This window comes from Pediculus humanus, genomic scaffold, assembly GCF_000006295.1.
Source record: "Pediculus humanus corporis 1103172107770 genomic scaffold, whole genome shotgun sequence".
Classification (NCBI taxonomy): Eukaryota; Metazoa; Arthropoda; class Insecta; order Psocodea; family Pediculidae; genus Pediculus; species Pediculus humanus.
In genome coordinates this window covers 203,634-225,789 of record NW_002987368.1, presented here as the reverse complement: position 1 = coordinate 225,789, position 22,156 = coordinate 203,634, and the positions used below count along the sequence as shown (strand labels likewise).

At 26.5% G+C, this 22,156-nt stretch overlaps 3 protein-coding genes across 3 annotated transcripts; 2 read left to right on the top strand and 1 right to left on the bottom strand.

Moving 5' to 3' along the window:
* Positions 1–3,061: 3,061 nt before the first annotated feature.
* Phum_PHUM356900 (Proline-serine-threonine phosphatase-interacting protein, putative) lies at positions 3,062–15,360 on the top strand (the record flags this gene model as incomplete). The annotated part of the gene is made up of 10 exons (XM_002427923.1): positions 3,062–3,209; positions 8,427–8,684; positions 10,094–10,279; positions 10,748–10,966; positions 13,682–13,809; positions 13,960–13,970; positions 14,095–14,362; positions 14,468–14,524; positions 14,886–15,082; positions 15,206–15,360. Coding segments are annotated over 10 exons (1,626 nt in total), but the record flags the coding sequence as incomplete, so codon positions are not given.
* A 3,914-nt stretch (positions 15,361–19,274) lies between these two features.
* On the bottom strand, positions 19,275–20,165 carry Phum_PHUM356890 (uncharacterized protein; the record flags this gene model as incomplete). The annotated part of the gene is made up of 2 exons (XM_002427922.1): positions 19,275–20,023; positions 20,159–20,165. 2 exons carry the CDS (start codon positions 20,163–20,165, stop codon positions 19,275–19,277), a joined length of 756 nt encoding a protein of 251 aa, XP_002427967.1.
* A 311-nt stretch (positions 20,166–20,476) lies between these two features.
* Phum_PHUM356880 (uncharacterized protein) lies at positions 20,477–21,944 on the top strand (the record flags this gene model as incomplete). The annotated part of the gene is made up of 4 exons (XM_002427921.1): positions 20,477–20,702; positions 20,775–20,959; positions 21,040–21,208; positions 21,325–21,944. The coding sequence occupies 4 exons, from the start codon at positions 20,477–20,479 to the stop codon at positions 21,942–21,944; spliced, it is 1,200 nt and encodes a 399-aa protein (XP_002427966.1).
* Positions 21,945–22,156: the final 212 nt, after the last annotated feature.

Here is a 22,156-nt window from a genome sequence, read left to right as displayed (position 1 = left end):
AAGCCCGGTACGACAGTAGGTCCATGCACAGTCTATATGATCAACAAATCCACACTGATAGAACTGTGCCAGCTAACAAACCGGATATCATACTCAGGCATAATGGGGAAAAATGGTGTAAGTTAATTGAGGTATCCGTGCCGGCAGAAAAAAACACCACAGCCAAAGAAGCAGACAAAAGGCTGAAATACAGAAATTTGGAAATTGAAATAACCAGGATGTGGGGAACAAAAACCGAAACGATTCCGGTCATCGTGGGAGCATTGGGAGCCATGCCACATTCAATAAAAGGAAATTTAAAGAAGATTATGAAGAACCTAAAAGAAGAAACCATCCAGGAAATCGCACTATGTGGGACGGCCCACATTCTTCGGAAAATATTATAAATAGCACCACCGATATTCGAGTATTTGTCCCTAAGGAATCGGGTAGAGACCTGGGATAAATGCTTAAAAACCCCGACAAATAAGAGCCTTGTCGTGTTTAAGAGTGATAATAATAATAATAATAATAATAATAATAATAATAATAATTACGACGGAGAAATTTTTGAAATTCTTTTGACGGTAAAAAAAAAATTAATTTGATTGTTTGGCATCATGTAATTCTTTCTTATTTTCGCTATTTATAATTTTTTTTTTTTACACCGAATATTATTGAGACGCCAACGGAAATATTCATCATATTCAATGGCAAAATTCAAAACATGATTGGGCGCGGTTTTAATAAAAATTCTCCCCCTTCCCTCACCCCCCTCTCTCTCTCCCCTCGTTTTTTCTGTCTTCAATTTCCTCCTTGCTATCTGGCACACGTTCTTCTTCTTTGTTTACGTAAACGTTATTCATCACTCACTCTTCTTCTTTTCCGAGTACAAAAATAGTTAGTAATATTTAAATTTTGGCGCCAAATAGCAGTTGTTTACGTATAAATTTTGTAAATAAATAATAATAATAATAATAATAATAATAATAAATCGTCGAGTACTAGTAAAAAGTGCCAGCAAGTAAAAAAAAAAAAAAAAATTTTCACTTCCTTTTTTAATTAATAGCATTATTATTATTATTATTAACGACCAATTTTCCCTCCCCCCTTCCAATTGTAAGCGTAGTTATAATGTGTAAATTTCAATAATGAAAACAAAGTACAAGTTTTACATTATTATTATTATTTTTCAATGTATTCAATTAAACACGTTTGTGATTTTGTTTGATGATTTAACTTTCACATTTTTTGATTTTCACGGCAATTTATTTATTAATAATAATAAAAAAAAAAAAAAAACTTCGCGCCTTTCATTTTCTTTCACAGGCGAACATGAAAAATTACAAAGCGAATTTTATAATTTGTTTATTTGTTTGTTTGTTTGTTTGCCACATGTAGCGTTGAGAAGTTTCTAAAATGAACTCCCTCCCACCTCCCTCCCTTCGCCCCTTAATCGCAATCGATTGCGAAATAAAAAAAAAAAAGGCGCGCTTTACATTATTAGTCGAGTCGGTTGCAGTTTACGGCAAACATAATTTTTGTTGCGGTAACGTTAATCGAGTTCAAAGGTATTCTCGTTTTTTAAAATTTAAATACCTTCATTATTGATGGAAAAAATAAGGAATTAAGGAATTTTCCGATGTCTTACGCACCTCCCCCCTATCCCCTTTCTTCCCTTCTTCCCTTTTCCCGAACGTATTCAAATCATTTTTGGGGTGATTTTGTTTTTTTTTTTTTTGATGCGAGCAACTGAATACTAGGGTTATCCGCTTTCCCATTCGAAAAAAGAAAATAATGGGGGAAGGGGAAGGGAGGAGAGTTGAGATTAATATCAAATTTTCATAAGTCATCGCACCTCCTGGAATTCCTAGTCAATTCGAGTTTATATAACCTAATTAAAAATGTAACTGTTATTAATATAATTTTTTTTCTTCTTTTCCTTCAAAATTTTAAATTGAAAGTAATATAATAATTTTAAGTGGTTTACGAACGTGTTTTATTTGTTTTACTTTCTATTAAAAAAAAAAAAAAACAACAAAAACAAAAATAATAATAATAATAATGATATTTATTTACGAAACGATAAACAAATACTTACTACGATATTTTGATAAAAAATTATTTGTGCGATACGATACAATTTTGTGATAAGGAAACCATTTTTTTTTTTTTTTGGTAAAAAACATTTGCACACGACGTATAGCATTTTTATGAATTTTTTTTTTTTTTTTCGACCGTGACCGAAAATCAATGTTCTTATTTTTCACGGTGAGAATGAATACCTACCTACCTACCTACCAACTGGTACCTTCTGCCAGCGTGTAATTCCAAGCCGTACTAATAATAATAATAATAAGCGCGAACGATAACTGTTTTGTACTCGTGTCGTCGTAGGAAAAAAAATTCTTTTTTTAAATTTTACCGATTGGCACAAGACAAATCGAAATTATTTATACACGCACACGCACACACGCACTCGCACGCACTCATTGATATATTTTAGTTTCCTTTGCGGTGATGATTAGAATTGTATTCTATTAGATTTTATCTGTACGTAAAAAGTTTTTTTTTTTTTTTCTTGATGATACAAATTTTTTATCATTAACAACCGCAACCGCGTCTCCCCTTTTTTTTTCTTCAATGATAAATTCAATTATTATAATCATTATTATTATTATTTTCTTTTTTTTTAATTGAACTCGTTGATGGAATCTTTAATCTTTAAATTTTGCTTGGGCTGTACCTAGATTTATTCAGAACGAGTGATGTTATTATGTTAAAAATGTCAAACGAAAAAAAAAAAAAAAAAGAGGCATCATCATCATCATTTTGAATTTTCGTTTTTATACCTAAACCGGATTAAAAATCTAACGTTGATAATAATAATAATAATAAATTTTTTTTCTTTTTCTCTTCATGTAAGTTTTTTTTTCGATCGTAAAAGTGTGTAAAAAAGAGAGAATTTCTAAATTTAGTTATTATCAACAACATTTATCTTGCACTTTTAGACGAGCCAAATCAAAAAAAAAAAATAATAATAATAATAATTTATTTATTTATTTTTTCTGTAAATTTTTAGATTTACGTCTTGCTTAGCATTTAAACATGTTATGGAAGAAGTTTCGGATTTGGCCGGTCAACATGAAGTAATAGCTGAGAATCTTCAGGCACAGGTCATAAACGAAGTTGCTATTCTCGTCAAAGATTTTAGAGAAGAAAGGAAAAAGGTAAGTTTAAACAAATTAAGAAATGATATTTTTTAAAAAATATAAACACCCTCTTCTTCTTCTTCTTTTGTTTTGTTTAGGCGTAAAAAAAATATGGAAGTATCGTGATTAAATGTTTTTTTTTTTTTTTTTTTTGTTTCTTTCTTTCTCGCTCTTTGGTATTTTCTTTTTTCTTTTGTTTGTAAGATGGTGGTGCGAAGCAAAAAAAAGAAAGAAAAATTAATGAATATTTTATAACCGTTATTAATGGTGGTGGTGTAGGCAGTGGTAATTGATTTTAAGTGCTTTGTTTTTCTCTTCTCTCCTTCTTTCGGTTGACCTTAATCTAAAAGTCCGTCACACATGATAATAAATCATTATTATTAGGTAAGAAGAAGAGAGAAAGAGGTGTTACGCGCGCGTACAGAAATTTACTTTCTCTGGGTAAATGTAATGATGTTTTTGAATTAGGCGGATTTTGAAGATGATTGTAGTTATGAATTATGCTTCCAGGTATTTTCGTCTGGATCGTGCGGAATTACTTTTTTTTTTTTTTTTTTCTTATTTATTTTGCAAATACGTGTTTGTTTTCGATCAAATGCCGACGTTTTGAAATTTTAACTTTTACACGCGTGAATCTCTCTCTCTCTCTCTCTCTCTCTCTCTCTCTTTCTATCTGTTTAACGTTTTAATTTTCATTCGGCGTTATTAAAATAAAAATATTTTCGTTTGAAATTTTTTCGAACGTCGTGAGTGTTTTAAGAAAACGTATTCCTACGATCCTACCGCAACAACGTTTTAAAGATTTTTTTGTCGAGTCAAGTTTTCAAAAAAAGAATTTCAAAAAAAAAAAAACAACCTGTCTCTGTCATTCTCCTAAGTAAAACACGAATCCCGAAAAAAAAAGGAAACCACCATTCTAAGGTACGATTTAATAAGAGGCTATTTTTCAATTAAACGTTTTGTTACCGGTCGCAAGTTTCCATTTTTTATTTTTTTTAAATGGTTTTACTTGGTTAAGAAACTAATTTGACTAACAATTTTTTGCGTTGGGAAATAAGAAAACTAAAAAATTTTCCGCCTTTGTCCAAGCGGATATTTTAAAAAAAAAAAATAATAATAATAATTGTTTATTTTTTGTCTTGTAAAAACTCGTCGGAGGATTACAAAAAAAATTTTTTTTTTTTAATGTTTTTGTTTTACTATTTATTTATTTTTTTTACTTTTTTACTCTTTTGATGATTGTGGAGTCTGCGTAACCTTCTTTTCAATGAAAAATTTTGTGTAGGTATTTAACTTAACTTTAGTCAAGTGTGTGTGTGAGAGAGAGAGAGAGAGAGAGAGTTCAAGGCGAGCAAATACCTATGGAAAATTAAATACTTTGCGTGCAAAAACCTATGTAGAGTTTACGGGATTTTTGTTTTTTTTTTTTTTTTCCCCTTTTCGACTCGAGTCTTCTTCATTACTTCATTTCTAAATTCAGACGAATAAAATAAATTTAAATAAAATGTTCGTGAATGTTAAATTTACCTTTGAGTCTTCTTTTTTTCTTCTTTCCTTTGCCGTTTTAAAATAATTCGATTCCGATATTTATTTATTTGACGAAGAATAATTTTTTGAAATTATCCCGGTCTGTTTGCCATGGTAAAATTATACTTGTTATTATTATTATTGTTATTATTGGTATTTTTTTAAAGGAAAAAATAATTAAGTGTTTGTGTGTGTCTTTTATTATTTATTAATTTTTTTTTCTTTTTTTTTTTTTACATCAAAGAATAAAATATGTTTTACCAACCATAACATCTTATAATAGTAATTTGAGTTTGGTACTGTTACCCGTTTTATTGCCTGAACAATTTTATTTATTTATTTATTTTTTTTTCGAACACGCAAAACTGTCATTGACCTAACAAAACCGTTTAAATTTTTCTTTTGATTCCGTGTTATGAAGATTTTGACGCGATTTAAACAATCAATTGTAATTTTTTTGTGAGAGAATCGTCCGAGAGAGAGAGAGAGAGAAAAGAAAAAGAGAAAAAGAGAGAGAGAGAATGAATTCATATGTAAAGTGTAACACATTTGGCTTAGCAAATTATTATTTCGTAAACATTTGTGATCTTGGTCCTCTTGTTTACGGCTTTTTTGCGTTTTGGTTTTGGGCGTTTTACTTATTTTATTTGGCACAAAATCAGGGAATCAAATTAAGGAATTATCGCCTTGGAAAATCAGAGTTCGATAACCTAATTAATAAATTTTTTTTTGCTTGTGCAAACCAAAAAAAAAATTTTTCATTTTTTTTACATAACGCGTGATGATGACTTTCTCAACGTTAAATTTAATCCTTTTAAGACAAATTTTTACCGTTTTGAGTGATGATATATATTAACAGGGATTTAAAAAAAAAAAAAAAAAACTTTTCGCGTGATTTTGTCTATTACAATCAATATACACTTGATGAGAATGTTTTGAAGCTTTATATACGAACGATTGTTTGAAAACATTGTTAAAAAAAATTTGTATCCTTGTTTTTTTTTTTTTTTGCTGCTTTCACGATTTTAAATTGAAAACATCTTGATTTGTTTTTTTGGCAGAGTAATAACTTTATAAATATAAATATATTCGATGCAGTTTTTAAATGAAGAGATTTTTCTTTGTTATTTACTTAGTCTACCCCTTTTGTTTTTATTGGAAAAAAAAAAAAGAAATTTAAAATGATTTCTTTTATCATTCGATGGATAAATTATGTCGATTTCTTTTTTCTCATTTTCTCTCTCTCTCTCTATCTATCTATCTATTTATCTATCTCTCTTTACCGATTTGTTTTGATTTGTTTCTATTAACACACAATCGAATTATTCCTCCATTCGATTTTTATAACAAAGCGGCCACATGAATGGATTACGACAGAGTTTCACATTAATAAAAGTTTTACATTTCAATGTGTTTATTGTAGTTTTCTTTCCATTTCACGAAAGAATGTGAACGTTGACATAATAATAATAATAATAATAATTATTATTATTATTATTATTTTTTAAATGAGTCGTTGGTCATTTATATATAAATTGTGCGTTTTGTTTATTGTTAATTATAAGTGATTTTCGAGGGGAGAGGAGTGACTCCTTTTGAAAAAAAAAAAAAAAAAAAAAAAAAACAACCTGATGAATAGTCATTAAAAGTTGTAGGAGGTTTCGTTTTGTATTTTTTTTTTTTTTGTTATGCGAGTTAACATTTCCTGTTAAGTGTTGTGAATTTGTTGAACTTTTTTTTTTTTTTTTTAATATTTTTTTTTCATTAATTAGTCGAATTAATTAAATTTTATTTACATATATATCTCATGTAGTAAATTAGACGATTTCCTGGTTTCTTTTTGTTTATTTTTATTTTATTTTATTTAAGTACATAAAAAAAAAAAATCCGATTTCTTAATGGCCATTTTTCTTCTCTCTTTCTCTGTCTCTCTCGGTGGTATTTGAATTATAAAGCGTTGTTGTTGTTGTTGTTTTTTTTTTTTTTAAAAAAAGGTTTCATTTTGGGTTTTTTTAAATCGTCAAATTCGAAATTATTTTCACATTTGCGTGCGTGAATTTTCAATCGGATTATTTGCAGAAGATTTTTTTTCTCTCTCTTTCTCTCGTCGATTTTTTTTTTTGTTTTGTTTTTTGAAAAGTAATTTAAATATTTTTAAACGGTTTTCTTAATTTGCTTTTCGGACAATTTTTTTTTTTTTTTTTTTTTATCATTTGTTTCCGGTTAAACGAGTTTAACAAGATGTTCGGTTCATATTATGTAGTTTTCAAGTTTATGATTTTTTTTTTTTTTTTAATTCTGTGTCTCTTTCTCTTCTCTCTGTTATTAAAACGACGTACTCGTATTATTTTAAAACAAAAAAAAAGTTACATGTCTTTAGTATTTTTAAAAAAAAAACAAAAAAATGTATTTATTTAAATTGTTCGATTGCAGGAAATTTTTTGTGTTAAAATAGTTTTTTTTTTTTTTTTTCTTTCCTCTTTCATTCTGCTCTGAATGCGTTTTCGCAAGAATACGACGTGTGTTGCGTGCACGAGGCAAAGATGTTTTCTTTTTTTTTTTTTTTTTCATGCCAAAGTCATTCCGAACGTAAATTGTTCCAATAGAATTTTTTTTTTTTTTTTTTTGTTATCTCTCGTGGTAAATAATAAAACGATTGCAAGGTTAAAAACGTCATTTTGATAGTGATTGCACAAGAGAATTAACCGCATGCAAAGATAAGGCCACCGTCACTTGCCATCAACAGGTGCCTTGATAAAAAATATAATGAAAGAGGGATTCGTTCAAGGGGATTTTTTTCTTCTCTCGCATCCACCTCTCGTCGAGTTCAATGAGTATTTTTAAAAAAATTGTCTGGGAGGGGGAGAGGGCGTGAAAACAAAAAAGGAAACAACTTGTAATTCTTTAGTACTTAACCTTCCATATGTTTTCCTCTCCTGGTTTTTTACTTTTTCTACGGCTTTGACAAAATAATCGAGAAGAAAATTTTTATGTCGTTGCTCTATTTAAAAAACTTCATTTATAACATTTCACTAAAACGCATTATTATTATTATTATTATTATTGTCAAAAATTTTAATTACGCGTCAAATCGCGTGAAATGAAACGGTCGGTTATCTTATGTAAAAGTTAATAATGTTATATATTTTTTGTATTGTTTTACCCAACAAACATTTTTTTTTTTTTTGTGGATTATGTAAGGTTGTTGTGGTTTTTAAGGTTATTGTTATTGTGTGGAATGTGTGGAAAGTGGGGTGTGCGTGTGCGTGTGTGAAAAGAACGCATTTTGGGTAAAATCTTTTAAAAAATTTATTTATTTTTGCTCAGAAACGCATTTTAATGAAATTAGGTAAACTTTTAAATTAAATTTTTTTATGGTTCCTTGCATGATCTCATGTGGCGGGTGGCGTGGGTCGATTAATTTATTTTTTATTTTTTTATTTTTATTTCTGTTCCGTAAATACACGTCGAATAATATTCGTTAATAAAAAAAGAAAAAGAAAAACTGATCCTTTACGTCTTTTCTTTTTTTCTCTTTGTTCATTATTATTATTATTATTATTATTATTATTATTATTATTATTATTATTATTATTATTATTATTATTATTATTATTATTATTATTGTGAATTGTTAACCGTAATTCGTCAAGTTTGAAAATAATAATGTTTTCTTATTTTTTTATTTGTTTGTTTGTTTGATTGCAGCATCTTCAGGAAGGAGCTAAAATGATGGCGAATTTAAACAATCAAATCAATAGCTTAGATAGGTCTAAGAAAAATTACGAGAAGGCTTTCAAAGAAGCCGAAAAAGCGTTGGAAAACTACCAGAGAGCCGAAGCGGATTTCGATTTATCGAGAGCAGAAGTTGAAAAACAAAGGATAAACATGATGACCAAGGGTCAACTCTGTGAAGATTCAAAGAGCGAGTATGCTAATCAATTACAAAAAACAAACGATTTACAAGTGAGTAAAAAAATTTTTGTTGTTGTTGTTTGTTGTTTGTTGCTTGTTGTTTTTGCGACCCACAATGTAACGCATTCTTTTTTTTTTTAAAAAATTGTTTGAGGGTCGACGTTTATTTTTCTTTTTTTTTTCTTTTTACCATTTCCACAATATTACTTCGACATATATGTGTGATGACGTAGAACGATTGATTTATTATTACGAATAAAAATATTATCGTTGCATCGTTTTAAGTTTTAATAATAATAATAATAATAATAATAATAATAACGTGACTATTCTTTCGTAACGAAATTTTCTTTTTTCTTTTCTTTTTTCTTTTTTAGATAAAGAAAAAAAAAAATGTGGCCTGAAAATCGTTAATTAGCGCAATGACGAAATGACTAATACGAATTAGTTTTAGTTTTTTTTTTTCTAGAAAAAAAATAAAAAATAATAAAAAATTTATTTAACTAATAAATAATATTGACACGATGATTAGGTACGTAAATAAATGACGACACGTAAAAAATATTATTAAAAAAAAAAAAAAAAAAACTTTAATAATACGTATTAATTACCTTGATTTAATTATTTATTTATTTATTGTTGTTTTTGTTTATTTTAAATAAAATTTAACCAATAAATAATAATTTATTTATTTATTTATTTTTGGAAGGTTGAATTTTTTTTTATTCTGGAATTAAGTCAAGGCGTTTTGAATTTACATTAAATTTTTTTTTTTTTTTCCCTTCGATTTAAGATTGTTACAAAAGAAGAAATATTATTATTATTAATGGGTTGTTGTATGAAGAGAAAGGGTTTGTTACACGTGTTGTTTGTTTGTTGTTGATAGGCATGGAAAAATGATTTGGTTAATTATACTTACGTAATTAATTCCATGTGATATTTTACTTCGTACCCATTCATCATTTTCTGGCAAAGAAAGTAATTAAAAATTGCGACATTTTTATTATTATCATTTACTTGTCATCTTTCGATTCTAAAAAAAAATTTATTTAGGTTACTTTTACCGCTGCATCACATCCTTTGGGGGGCGGAGGGAGAGGAACACGTAAAACGTGAAATTTTCGTTTTCGAGTAACGAATTTTTTTACTTTTCGAAAAAGTAAACATTTTTGCGTTTGTTTACTATTTAAATTTAGATAAATTATATAGATTACAGGCGGGGGAGGAGGGAAGGGGTAAGGGGGCAAAGAGAAGTGATAACAAAGATAAAAAATTTTTTATTTATTTACTTGACTAATTTTTTACGTTTTAAAAAATTGAAACGTTTTTATTTTTTTTCCTTACTTAAATAATTGCGTTTTAAAATAGTAATAATAATAATAATGATAATGATAATGATGCAAAAAGGATTTCTCTTTTTAAATTTGTTTTGTTTTTAAAAATCATTTATTTATTTTCAGAATCAACATTATCAACAGTTGATGCCCGACGTGTTTAGACACCTACAAGAAATGGATGAAAAACGAATAAAAAATATAAAAAATTTCATGACTCAATCGGTGACGATCGAAAGAAACGTTTTCCCAATAATAAATAAATGTTTAGATGGAATAATAAATGCTGCGAACGCCGTGAGCGAAAAAGAGGTAAGAAAGAAAAAAAAAAAAAAAGATGGCGTTCATTTAAATCAGTAATAAAATTTTTCCGGAAATGGTATTAATTTTGAAATATATCAAGTGTCCATTTTTTATTTTTCTAATTTCGGTAAACGATATATTATGATTGGTAATTTTGATTCTTAAAAGAAATGAAAGAACGTTAAAATACGTCATCAATCGATAAAATTAATTATTTTTCCTGTAATTAATTAAGATTATTATTATTATGAGATTTTTTTTTTACATATTTATATATATAAGGTCAAAAAGGAAATAAATAAAATATGTCGGAGGAAAAAGGATTTATTAACAAACAAATAATTTATTCGATTGACATAAAACCTTTTAAGAATAATAATAATAATTGAAAGAAAAAACCTCTTTTTATGGAAATCATTTTATTATTTAACATCCCATTTAGATTTAATTTAATTTTTTTTATTGTTTTTCTCGAAGGATACTCAAATGGTTATAGATAGGTACAAATCAGGTTTTCAACCACCCAGAGATATTCCATTTGAAGATCTCAACGCTGTCAGGTCGGGAGATGCTGCACCCGTCACAAATCAATATATAAAAGCACGAGCGGATCCCAACATGACGGTGAGAGGAACGATATCGGCGGGTAAATTAAAAAGAAGAGTTGCTTTATTCGGTATATTCAGTTCGAACAAGGTAAATTTATCTATTTCCACTTCATTTTATTTTTTAAACTCTCTCTCTCTCTCTCTCTCATTGTATACCCTCGCACAATTTTTCTTTTGACGTGTAAGAAAAGAAAAATTGCTTGAAAATGATATATAAATATTTTTGTCAGTTGAAATCGAAAATTGTTGTTAGTAAATGTTTTTTTTTTTTTTCGATGATTAGTTTTCAAATCACGAGATTTTTGCTGTGGTCAAGCATGTGTGATATGGTCGTATATAATCATTCGCAAAAAATATTCGTGAAAGCAAAAAAAAACAAAAAAAAAAAAAAAAAAAAAAAAAAAACAAACGGTTTTTTTGTGGTTGTCGTTGTTGAGACGTTCTGCTTCGTGTAAATATTATTGATTGAATGATTTGTTGTAAATAGTTATTTTAAACGCACGTAATTTTTTTTTGTATTTATTTATTTATTTATTACTTATTTATTTTCTTTTTATGTATTTTCAAACCTGCGAGTTGACTGCTCTAACTAAGGAGGGGGGGAGCGTTTTCCGGGAAAATTCTTATTTTTTTTCGAAAATGGGGGCAAATAAATAATTTTTTTTATTTTTATTTTTTCGCTTTGTATTCAAAGCAAGAGCTCTTTACAAGACATTTTTTTCCTAATTTTTTATAATTAATAACAAAATTAATTTATTTTTATTTTTTGTATGGTGTTCTAAACGGTGGTGACCGATCGGGTGACACTTCTTGGGTGGTTGATCATATTTAAATCGATTGAAATAATGCGTAAGTAAAAAAGTTTTTGTCGCGCGCGTGCAAAAATAAAAAAAAAAAAATGGCGAAAAAAACAAAAAAGAAATTAACGCTTTTTTATTATCCTATTTGTTTACATTTATGTTTTTTATTTGTTTGTTTTTAATTTGTCGACAATTTTCGCAATCGCTTTTTTTTTCGCGCGGTTTTTCAAATTCAACAATTTTCTTCTTTTTTTTTATTTTTTCGTTAAATAATAAAAAGCTTTTTGTAAGCTCTTGTAAAATTTTCTTTTCTGGCGGAGGCTTTTTAATCGAATCCCGCCTTTTTTTTTCCTTTTTTGTCGTTTTCCGTTTAATTCCTTTTTCTTTTCCTTTTTTTTGTAATTGTTGAGTTACTAACCGTACGTTTGTTTGCTAAGCTTTTAATGAGTTTTCTTTTTTTTAAATGTTTGTTACTTACGGTCTTTGTTTTGACATATATGATTTTGTTTCCTTTGTTGTGTGCTTTATTATTATTATTGTTATTATTATTATTATTGTTTTTATCGATAAGAATGTTGCTCCGGAGATTTGTTTAAAAACTCTTTAATATTTATATTTCAAATTTAAATTTAAAAAAAAGGAGGTATAACAATAGAAAGTGCAAAAGATTATCAGTTGACTTTTGCTGATCTTAATTAGTAATTATTTATAATGATGGCATCTTCCATTTATTGTTATTACTATTATTATTATTGTTGTTAACGTTCTGTAATTTTATAAAAGTTCAAGAGAAATTTTTTGTTTGTTTGTTTTTATGAAAGTTTAATAATAATTACACGCGGTCGTTTCATGAGATGAAATCCGATAAGAAAAAAAAAATTTTTTTTGTGTTATTTTCTTCGATTGTCCGGTGTTGGGATTATAAGAATTAAATTTCTTACGTTCGTTCGATATGAAATGGAAATTTTTTTTTTTTTTTTTACCGAAAAAAAAAGAAAATCTCTTCGGATTTAATAATCGGTTTAAAAGAAAAGTCTTAAACGTCTTAAACATACACCTCCTGATAATCGTATAAACCTCCTTTTATTTATTATCTTTGTTAGTTTATTAATTTTAACTTTCTTTTCCTTCTCCGATCATTAACAAAAAGAAAAAAAAAAAATTTCTTTGTTTTGTTTAATTTAATAAAATTTTCGATTGACTCTTTTTTGTTATTACTGTGATCGGAGTTTAAAAAAAAAAATATAGAAAAAAATTTTTTTTTATTACGTTATTAATTTATAAATTTCTTTTGTTTTCACATTATCATTAATAATAATAATAATTTTTTTTTATATTCGAAATGTCTTCTTCTTCTTCTTTTATAAGTGTGTCAGATACGTGAAACGATAATAAATTTTAATTTTTTTTTTTTTAAGGTTTTAGTGTCATTAACTTTTAAAGTCCGTAGTTGATAAAAAAAAGAAAAAAAAATTTTTTTAATCGTTTTGTTTGTTGTTGTTTTAATAAACTTGTAGTTTTTATATATTTATATGTACGCATATATAATAATAATAATAATAATAATAATAATATGTTTTGCGTTTGTAAGGATGTTTATTAAATATTCCCTCCCTCTTCCCCCCAAAAAAAAAAAAAATTGAAAAAAAATGTTTTTTTAAAAACAAAATTTAGGCCGATTTAGGTATTGTGTGATAGATTTGCCGTTAATTAATTAATTAATTGTTTGTTTGTTTGTTTGTTTGCTTTTTTATTGTTTTTTATCGAATGTGAATTTGTCATCATCATAGTTTTTGAATATATTTTTTATAATTTAAAAAAAAAAAAAAGTCTTCTGTTGCAGTCTAGTTTTTTTTTTTTTTTTTTTTTTATTAAATTCTTAAGAGAAACATAATTAATTGATTTCGGCTTTTTTTAAATAATTATGTGTTATAAATGTTTATTTAAAAAATTATTATAATTTATTAAAGGTTGTTTTTGTTTTGTTTTTTTTTACAACGCAGAACAATATGTCTTCGTTTGGTGATTCAAAGGAGGATTACAGTGATTTACCTCCAAATCAACGAAAAAAGAAATTACAGCAAAGGATAGAAGAATTACAAAAGAGCGTGCAACAAGAGACTGCAGCAAGGTAAGTTAAAAGTTTTAAAAAATGATGATGATGATGATGATGATGATGATGATGGTGGTGGTGGTGGTGGTGGTGGTGGGTAAAATCTCTTTAGTACATTTGAAAGTGAATTTTATGAAGGAGAAGAAGAAGAAGAAGGAAAAATTCAAGGTTATACAAATGTTGTTGTTTTTGATCAGGGTCGTCGTCATCATTCGATTTGTTTTTTTTTTTTTTTTCCCTTCTCTCCCTACGTCATTTTCCAAAATCCCCTTTTTATTTATTTATTTATTTATTGTTTTAGAGACGGACTGATGAAAATGAAAGGAGTTTACGAACAAAATCCCGCGTTAGGGGATCCAATGTCCATCGAGGGACAGCTCAACGAAAGCGGCCACAAATTAGATAAGCTTAGACAAGAATTGCACAAGTTTCAAGTGTATTTAGAAGAAGCATTGGAAATGCCACGACATCAATCCGTCGGAAATTCTCCTTCGGCTCCGAATAGGAAAAATAAAACTCCGACTCGCGGCCATAGTTTGTTAAACGGTTTAAATTCGAACAACAATCACAGGTGAGTGAGTGAGCGAGTAGGTTTTTGTGAAAATTTGAATGAAAAATCTTTTTTTTTTTTCTTAAAAATAAACTAAAGTAATTTTTCAAACGAATATAGAAATAGTGGGGGTTCCGGCGGTGAAGAAGAATCACTTAGTAGATCCGCATCGGATTCAAGCGTGTCAAATCCAATAAATAATCACAATAATAAACAATCCGCTCCTGGTACACCATTACCGAGTCACGGGTACGTATTCTTCGTTTGTTTTTATTATTATTATTATTGTTTGACAATAGCAAATTTTACCACGACCCACTCTTAAAAAATTCGAGATCCTTTTCTCTCTCTCTCTTTTTTTATTATTAATTTTTTTTTTTTTTTTGTTTTTATTTTGTTTCGAAACAAAAAGTTTATCCATTAAAATCCAAAAGTTTTCATCCTGGAATTTTGTTTGTTTTTGTTTTTAATTTAATTCGATTCGATTTGATTTTTTTTATTTTATTTCGTTTTGTTTTGTTTTACATTCCTAACACGCTTTTAGCCATTTTCCTAACTTGTTTTATTATTATATTACTAATAATAGCTCCTCGAACAGTCCTGAATCCGGTTTGGGAACGTCTCACACGAGCCTTCCAGAATCCGATCCCGACAACGTTGTGGAACAATCAGGATTGTACGGTTACGAAGGAGAAGTTTTAAGTCCTTTGGGAACTTGTCGCGCACTATATCCCTTCGAAGGTAAATACAAAAAATGAATGAATGATAAGGTGAAAAAAAAGGGGGACTCGATGATTAACGAGGTTTTTTTTTTTCTTTTCTCTCTCTATTTCTCTCTCTCTCTTTCTATCTATCTCTATCCAGCGACGAGCGAAGGATCGATTCCCATGTACGACGGTGAAGAATTATATTTAATAGAAGTCGATCAGGGTGACGGTTGGACGAGAGTGAGAAGGATGAACGATTACGAGGAAGGATTCGTGCCGACGTCTTACATAAGTTGCACGCCTTATACATAAATCGGGAGAAAAGACATTAAGAAAAGACTGGGTTTTTATCACATTTGTATTACGGATGGAAGAAAGGATTGAAAAAAAAGAAAAGGAAAGAAGAAGGAAGAAACAAGGAGGGAAGACAAAAAAATGGAGAAAACGAACTTATCAATGAACAAAAAAAAAAAAAAAATTAAATTTCGTAAATAAGTCCGCCCGTAAAGAAAGAAAGAAATGAGCACGGATTTGTTTGTTCAATTGGGGGAGGGGAGGGGAGGGAGGGGAAGAAATTCTTATCGATTATAAGTGTCTATTGGTCGCGATTATTATTATTATTGTCCAGTGTCCAGATTTCTTTTATATATATATATACGCGATTGTTGTTTGTGGTTGTTTCAAACGTCTCTTCAACGCAAAAAAACAAAACAAAACAAACGAATTTTAAATTGCATGATTTTTATTGTCGTCGTTCTCTAAAATTTTTCACGTCGAATTCATTCGTGAGGGGAGGGGGGGGGAAAGAAAAAAAAAATTTTCCGAGAAAAATGAATTCGATTTTCACAAAAATTATTTGATTTTAACGCTAGTCAAATATTTGAAAACTCAAAATAAAATCACAAGTTTAAGACACAAGAGTTGTTTGTTGTTTGTTTGTTGTTTTTTTTTTTTTCAATTTTAGGGTTGTGAATTGTTGTGTAACAATTTTTTTTTTTTTCTGCTTCTAAAACAAACAAACAAGTAGAAAAAGAAGAAGAAAATGTCAAATTTAACGGTAATTAATTTTCATGCCAAATTTTAAAAGCAGAAGAAATAATTTAAAGTGTCAAAAATCCATTTTTTTTTTTTTTTATAAATATATTTTTTGAAATTTCCCTGGAAGGGAAGGAAAGAAAGAAAAAAATAAGGGATAGAGTTCGTACGAGATAATAAAAAGTTGAGGTGGAAAATTTTTCAAATAATAATAATAATAATAAATATAAATATGTATTTTTAGAAAGAGATCCCGAAAGTTGGAGTTTTTATAAATAAGACTGCACAAAAACAAAGACGTATGAATTATAAACGATAAAAATTTTTTTTTTTTTTTTTGCTGTTGTTTATTGTATTAATAATAATAATAATAATAATGATAATAATAATAAGATAGTTAAAATGAATTTTGTTGCTTTTGCTCATGATGGCAAAGAAAAAAAAAGAAAAAGAGAATTCATGATGAAATAATAATTATTATTATTTTGCATGAAAGTTCACGGACCACGAAAAATTGTAATTAAAAGCGTAAAAGTTTTAAGTCTCTTGATAGCCATTTAATAATTAATAATAATAATGATAATGATGATAATAATGATGATTATTCAGAGTCAAAACAAAATAAAAAAAAATTAAAAAATTAAAAAATAAAAAGAAAAAAGAATTTTTTATATATATTTAATATTGTACGTATATATTTTTTTTTTAAATACACGATTTAATAGTTGTTAATTTATGTATTATAATTATTATTATTATTATTATTATTATTATTATTATTATTATTTATTTATTACTTTGTAAGTTTAATAAGAAGAATGAATAAAAATTGCGGCGGCCGGTTGTTTTATTATTATTATATGAATAACGTTCAACGTTTTTCCAAATAATTTTTTATTTATTATTATTATTATTATTATTATTATTATTATTATTGATCGAGTGGTTTAATTATTATTATTATTATTATTATTAAATGATAATGATAATGATGAAAAAAAATTTTTCTTTTCTCTTGCACGCCTTTTTTTTTTTAAATTGTAAATAACAATTGTAGGTCTGTAATAACCTCTTATCCGTAATATTTTATTAATTAACTAATTTTTCTTCAAAACGAAGAATGTGAATGAATAATAATAATAATGATAATAATAGTAGTGATGATGATGATGATGATGAAGATGATGGTAAAATTTTTTTTTTTTTTTTTTTGTTTTAAATTAAAGAAAATGTCGGTCGGCCGATCGGTTAAACATTTTATGTTTTACAAAAAAAAAAAACAGAAAAATACGAATTATTATTATTATTATTATTTAAATTAATACTTCTAACTTAAATGTGGCCATTCATTAATATTATTAAAAATAAATAAATAAATAAATAATGATAATGATGATAAAATGATTGTAATGTTTCGCTTTTGTTGTGTGATTGTACTTAATCAATGGGCGTAAGTTTTAGTTAAAAGGAAAAATAAAATTTAAAAAAAAAAAAAATAATAATAATAATAATGATGATGATAATGATGATAAAAATATTTTCTTTTTTTTCTTTCCACAAATAAATAATTTTTTTCCGGTTCGTATTATTATTATTATTATTATTATTATTATTATTAATAATTTTTCGTCTGGTATTATTATATGAATACGCGTGAATAATTTTTTTTCCCCATTTTTTCTTTCTTTCTTTTTTTTTTATTGTGCCATAACGGATAATTTTCTTTTCTCTTTTTTTTCTTTTTCTTCTCTGTTTTATTTAATAAATTTAACCCAGGGGGAGGGGAAGGGGGAAGGGGAAAGGGGGAAATTATTAATTTATTTAATTGTGTGTTCATATCCGTTCATATATAAATACCAGTCGATATTTTGATTTATAATAAAAAAAATTTCGTTTTGTGCAATAAATATTTTTATGGGGGGAAGAGAGAAAAAAAAAAAAAATAATAATAATAATACTATTTTTTACCGCATTAAGTATATTATATTATATATTTATATATTGTTATTTGAAAGCAGATTTTTCATTTTTTTTTTTTTTTTAATGTCATCAAATTAATAAATTTCATTTTTTATTTTATTATTATTATTATTTTTTTTGTTTTCTTTAGTTTGTATAAAAATGATAATGATAATGTAAATTTAATAAACTTGCCTTTTTATTATTATTATTATTAATGAAAAAGTAAAAATATAATAATAATAATTCATTCCAATTTTTTTTTTTTATTTCATTTGCTTTATAATTTTATTTTTATTTTTTTTCATGGCATTTAAAAATTAATAATTAGTCAAATATATATATTTTTCAATAGTTGTATTATTATTATTATTATTATTATTAAATAAAAATTTTTTTTGTATTAAAATATGATTTAGTTTAATAATAAATAAGTTTAGCCACATTTTTCTTTTCTTTTTAATATATATATAGTCACAATTGTTATTTAATAATAATAATAATAATGTTTTTATTTTTTATTTCATATTCGAAAAAGTATTTATTTATAATAATAATAATAATAACTCTCATATATATATATATTTAAAAAATAAATTTTATGTGAGTGTATTATACCATAAATATACATAAAAAATTATTAATTTTGTCAATATACATAAATACATATATATATATGAAAAATTGAAAAGAAAAAAAACAAAAAAAAAAAATAGATTTTTATTATTATTATTATTATATATTTTTTTAATAACTGGCAACAGTTTTATAAAAGAAAGAGGAAGGGGGGGAGGAGGGAGGAAGGAAAAAAATTATACTTAAAAAACTGCTTTCAAATTAATTATATTATTCATATGTGATTTGTTTATTTTTTATTTTATTATTATTATTATTATTTTAAATTTGTCCTACACAAGGCTTTTGGTTGATTATTATTATTATTATTATTATTACATATTGCATTCAGTGTATTATATTGTAAATTTTTTTTTAGCAAATAGATAACTTTTCATTATTTAATTTTTTTTTTTTATTATTTTATTTCAAACAATTAATGTTTGCCATCTTTAGTTTTTTATTTTTTATTCCTCTTATTGTTCATTATGTAAATTTAATTTTAATAAGTGAATGAAAATTAATAATTAATTATTGTTCAGAAATAATTGAATTCCATAATGCTTTTTTTTTTTTAAAAAATATTTATTTATTTATTTATTTTATTTAAAAATATTTTACATTCTATTATAAACTCTGCCAACGACATTTCTTAATTGTCCGTAAACTTTCGATGGAGGGCTTCCCATAATCAAATTACATATCGCTCGTCTAGCCAATTGTATATTATTAAATGATCCAAGAATATGAATTTTAGAATCTGCTAATACTATTCTTGTTTTTGTTGCATTTTCAATTGTGTATTTTGTTCTACCACTTTTACCAGCCAATCTTCCTATTGCTCTAGACAAATGATTTCCTTTTAATGGTTTCACATCAGTCACTTCAAATGATTCCATAAATAAATCATCTAACCTAAGTAAAGCTAATGCATCTTCAATTTCAAAACCGTAAACGAAAGCTTTCACGAAATCTGCACCTTTTTGAAGGTTAGCTATATCTTTTGTGCTTTCGCACGTCCTTAATTCTACCTGTCTTGTTTTTAAATTAAATCGTATTTGTAAATTTAAATGTTCTACAACTGGTGAAAATATTTTAACCCAATTTTCTTTGAGAGGAGTATAACGATGTGCTGGAACTGATACTTTTCTCATTTCAAATTTTGAATTTGATTTTTTAGATTTTTTGACTGGAGCTACAACAGCATCTGGTTTAGCTGATAATTCATTAATTATTTCTTCCGTAACGATATCCATTGGTTCGACGGGTTCAGCAGGTCGCTTACGTGATGTTTGTTCTTTATCAAGCGTCATCTTTCTTCGATTTTTTTTCCTTTTACACAAATCTTTTAAATTTAATAAACACACTAAATTAAAATACACACGTGTTTACAATTAGCTGAAAGCTTTTTAGAAAACAGAATGGGAAACTTTTGAAAAAAAAAAAAAAATTTCGTCTGCTTCGACAACGTGTATAAGTTCGTTTGATTAATTATAAGTACTTTGCATGAAGTTTAAAGATTTATACTTTTTATAAAAACTTATAATTTTATAAAAATACACGCTAAACTTTTAATATTTGATTTTTTAATTCTACGAAATAAAATGTTTTTCTATAAATATGATATAATAGGTTAAAATTGGGATCGCAACAATAAGTTGCTTACATTGTATTTGAAAAGTTTAAAAAGTTGTATAACTGATACACTTGAAAGTTATTTCTAAAATTATTTTAGTTAAAACTTTTTTTTTTTTTTTATTAAGAAAAGTTAACTTGTTAAAATTATTATTTCGTTGTTGTCACTTTAATATTTTATAAAATGGGGGTAGATGTTGTAAAGAAAGGTGACTATGTTATTATTCAAAAGCAAAATTATACTAAAATACACAGAATAAAAAAAGATACGGTAACGATTGGAAAAGATGAAGTTGATATTAGTTCAATTGTTGGAGAGCCTTTTTGGACGACGTATAAATTAGAACCAAAGGCAAATTCAAAACGTTGTTATGTGTTGAAAAAATCTAAACACACAATTAGCATATCTGGTATTTTTCAATGTTCACTTGTTAACATTCGTAGCAATTCAATGAAATAATTTTAATTTCCTAATTTTACAGATGAAATTATCAAAGATGTTACTAGTGGAGTTGATAACAGAGGTATTATAGATGATGGTTCATCACAAAAATTATCAACTCAAGAAATAATAAGCTTAAGAGAAAATGGAATGTCAGCTCAAAACATTGTTTCACATTTAATCGAAAACAGTAAAACATTTTTTAACAAAACAGAATATTCTCAAGTTAGTTTACAATACTTATAAGTAAAATTTCTTATTTAAATATTTATAGTTTTATTATTATAATTACAATTAAATTCCAGGAAAAATATTTAAAAAAAAAGGAAAAAAAATATTTCGAATACATAACAATTAGAAAACCGAGTTTTCGTCTCATTTCTGAAGTTTTATTAAGGCAACCTGTAAAAGTTTTAGGATTGAGAATGGATACATTAGCTCAAATATCATCAACTGTTGGAATCACTTCAGGAGGTAAATACTTGTTATATTTATAAAATTTATAAATTTTTTTTTATTTTAAATTAAAATATCATTAATTTCAGGTACTTATTTATTATATGAAACTGGTTGTATGGGAATCGTATCAGCATCATTGATTGATCGATTGGGTACAGATGGAACAATTATTAATTTTTATTCTGGACCATTAGATCAACCTTCTCAAGCTGTATTAGCTCTAAATCTACCAAAAGAACAATTAGACAGATTGATCAGTGTTAACATTCAAACATTTTTTACAAACGATAACGACGATCAAGATAATTCCAATTTAAATTCAGAGCCCGAAAACACAAACAATTTATCCCGCGAGAGCAATGAAATATTAGGTAAAAGAAAAAATGAGGGAGAGACTCGCGTGGGTGGTAAAATGAGAAAAAAAAATGAAGATACGGAAAAAGCATTGAAAATATTAAACGAAAAAAAAGGTGATGCGTTGATTATAGTCGGTAAAGAACATCCGACGAATATTTTCATGAAATTAATAAAATTTCTTGAGATTTCGAGACCTTTTGTCGTGTATTCACCACTGAGAGAACCCCTACAAGATTTATACTGCGATTTAAAACAAAGAAACGATATAATATCGTTGAGGCTAACGGAAAGTTGGCTGAGAGATTATCAGATACTACCCGAAAGAACTCATCCAGATATAAGAATCAGTGGGAGCGGTGGATATTTACTTTCTGGTTTTTACGTCAATTCTTAACGCACGACGTCTCGCACGATCGTCGACATTTTCCACATTACCCAAAAAGGTAAAAAAATTCATTTTATAATTTAAACGTTACAAAAAAAATTCAAAATACCCGAATCGAAAGATTTTCCCTTAAAAATAATTACTAATCAAATCGACTGAACTATTTTCTGCGAGAAGACGAGTGTTAAGTTTATTATTACGTAATAAATAATCGAGTCGAT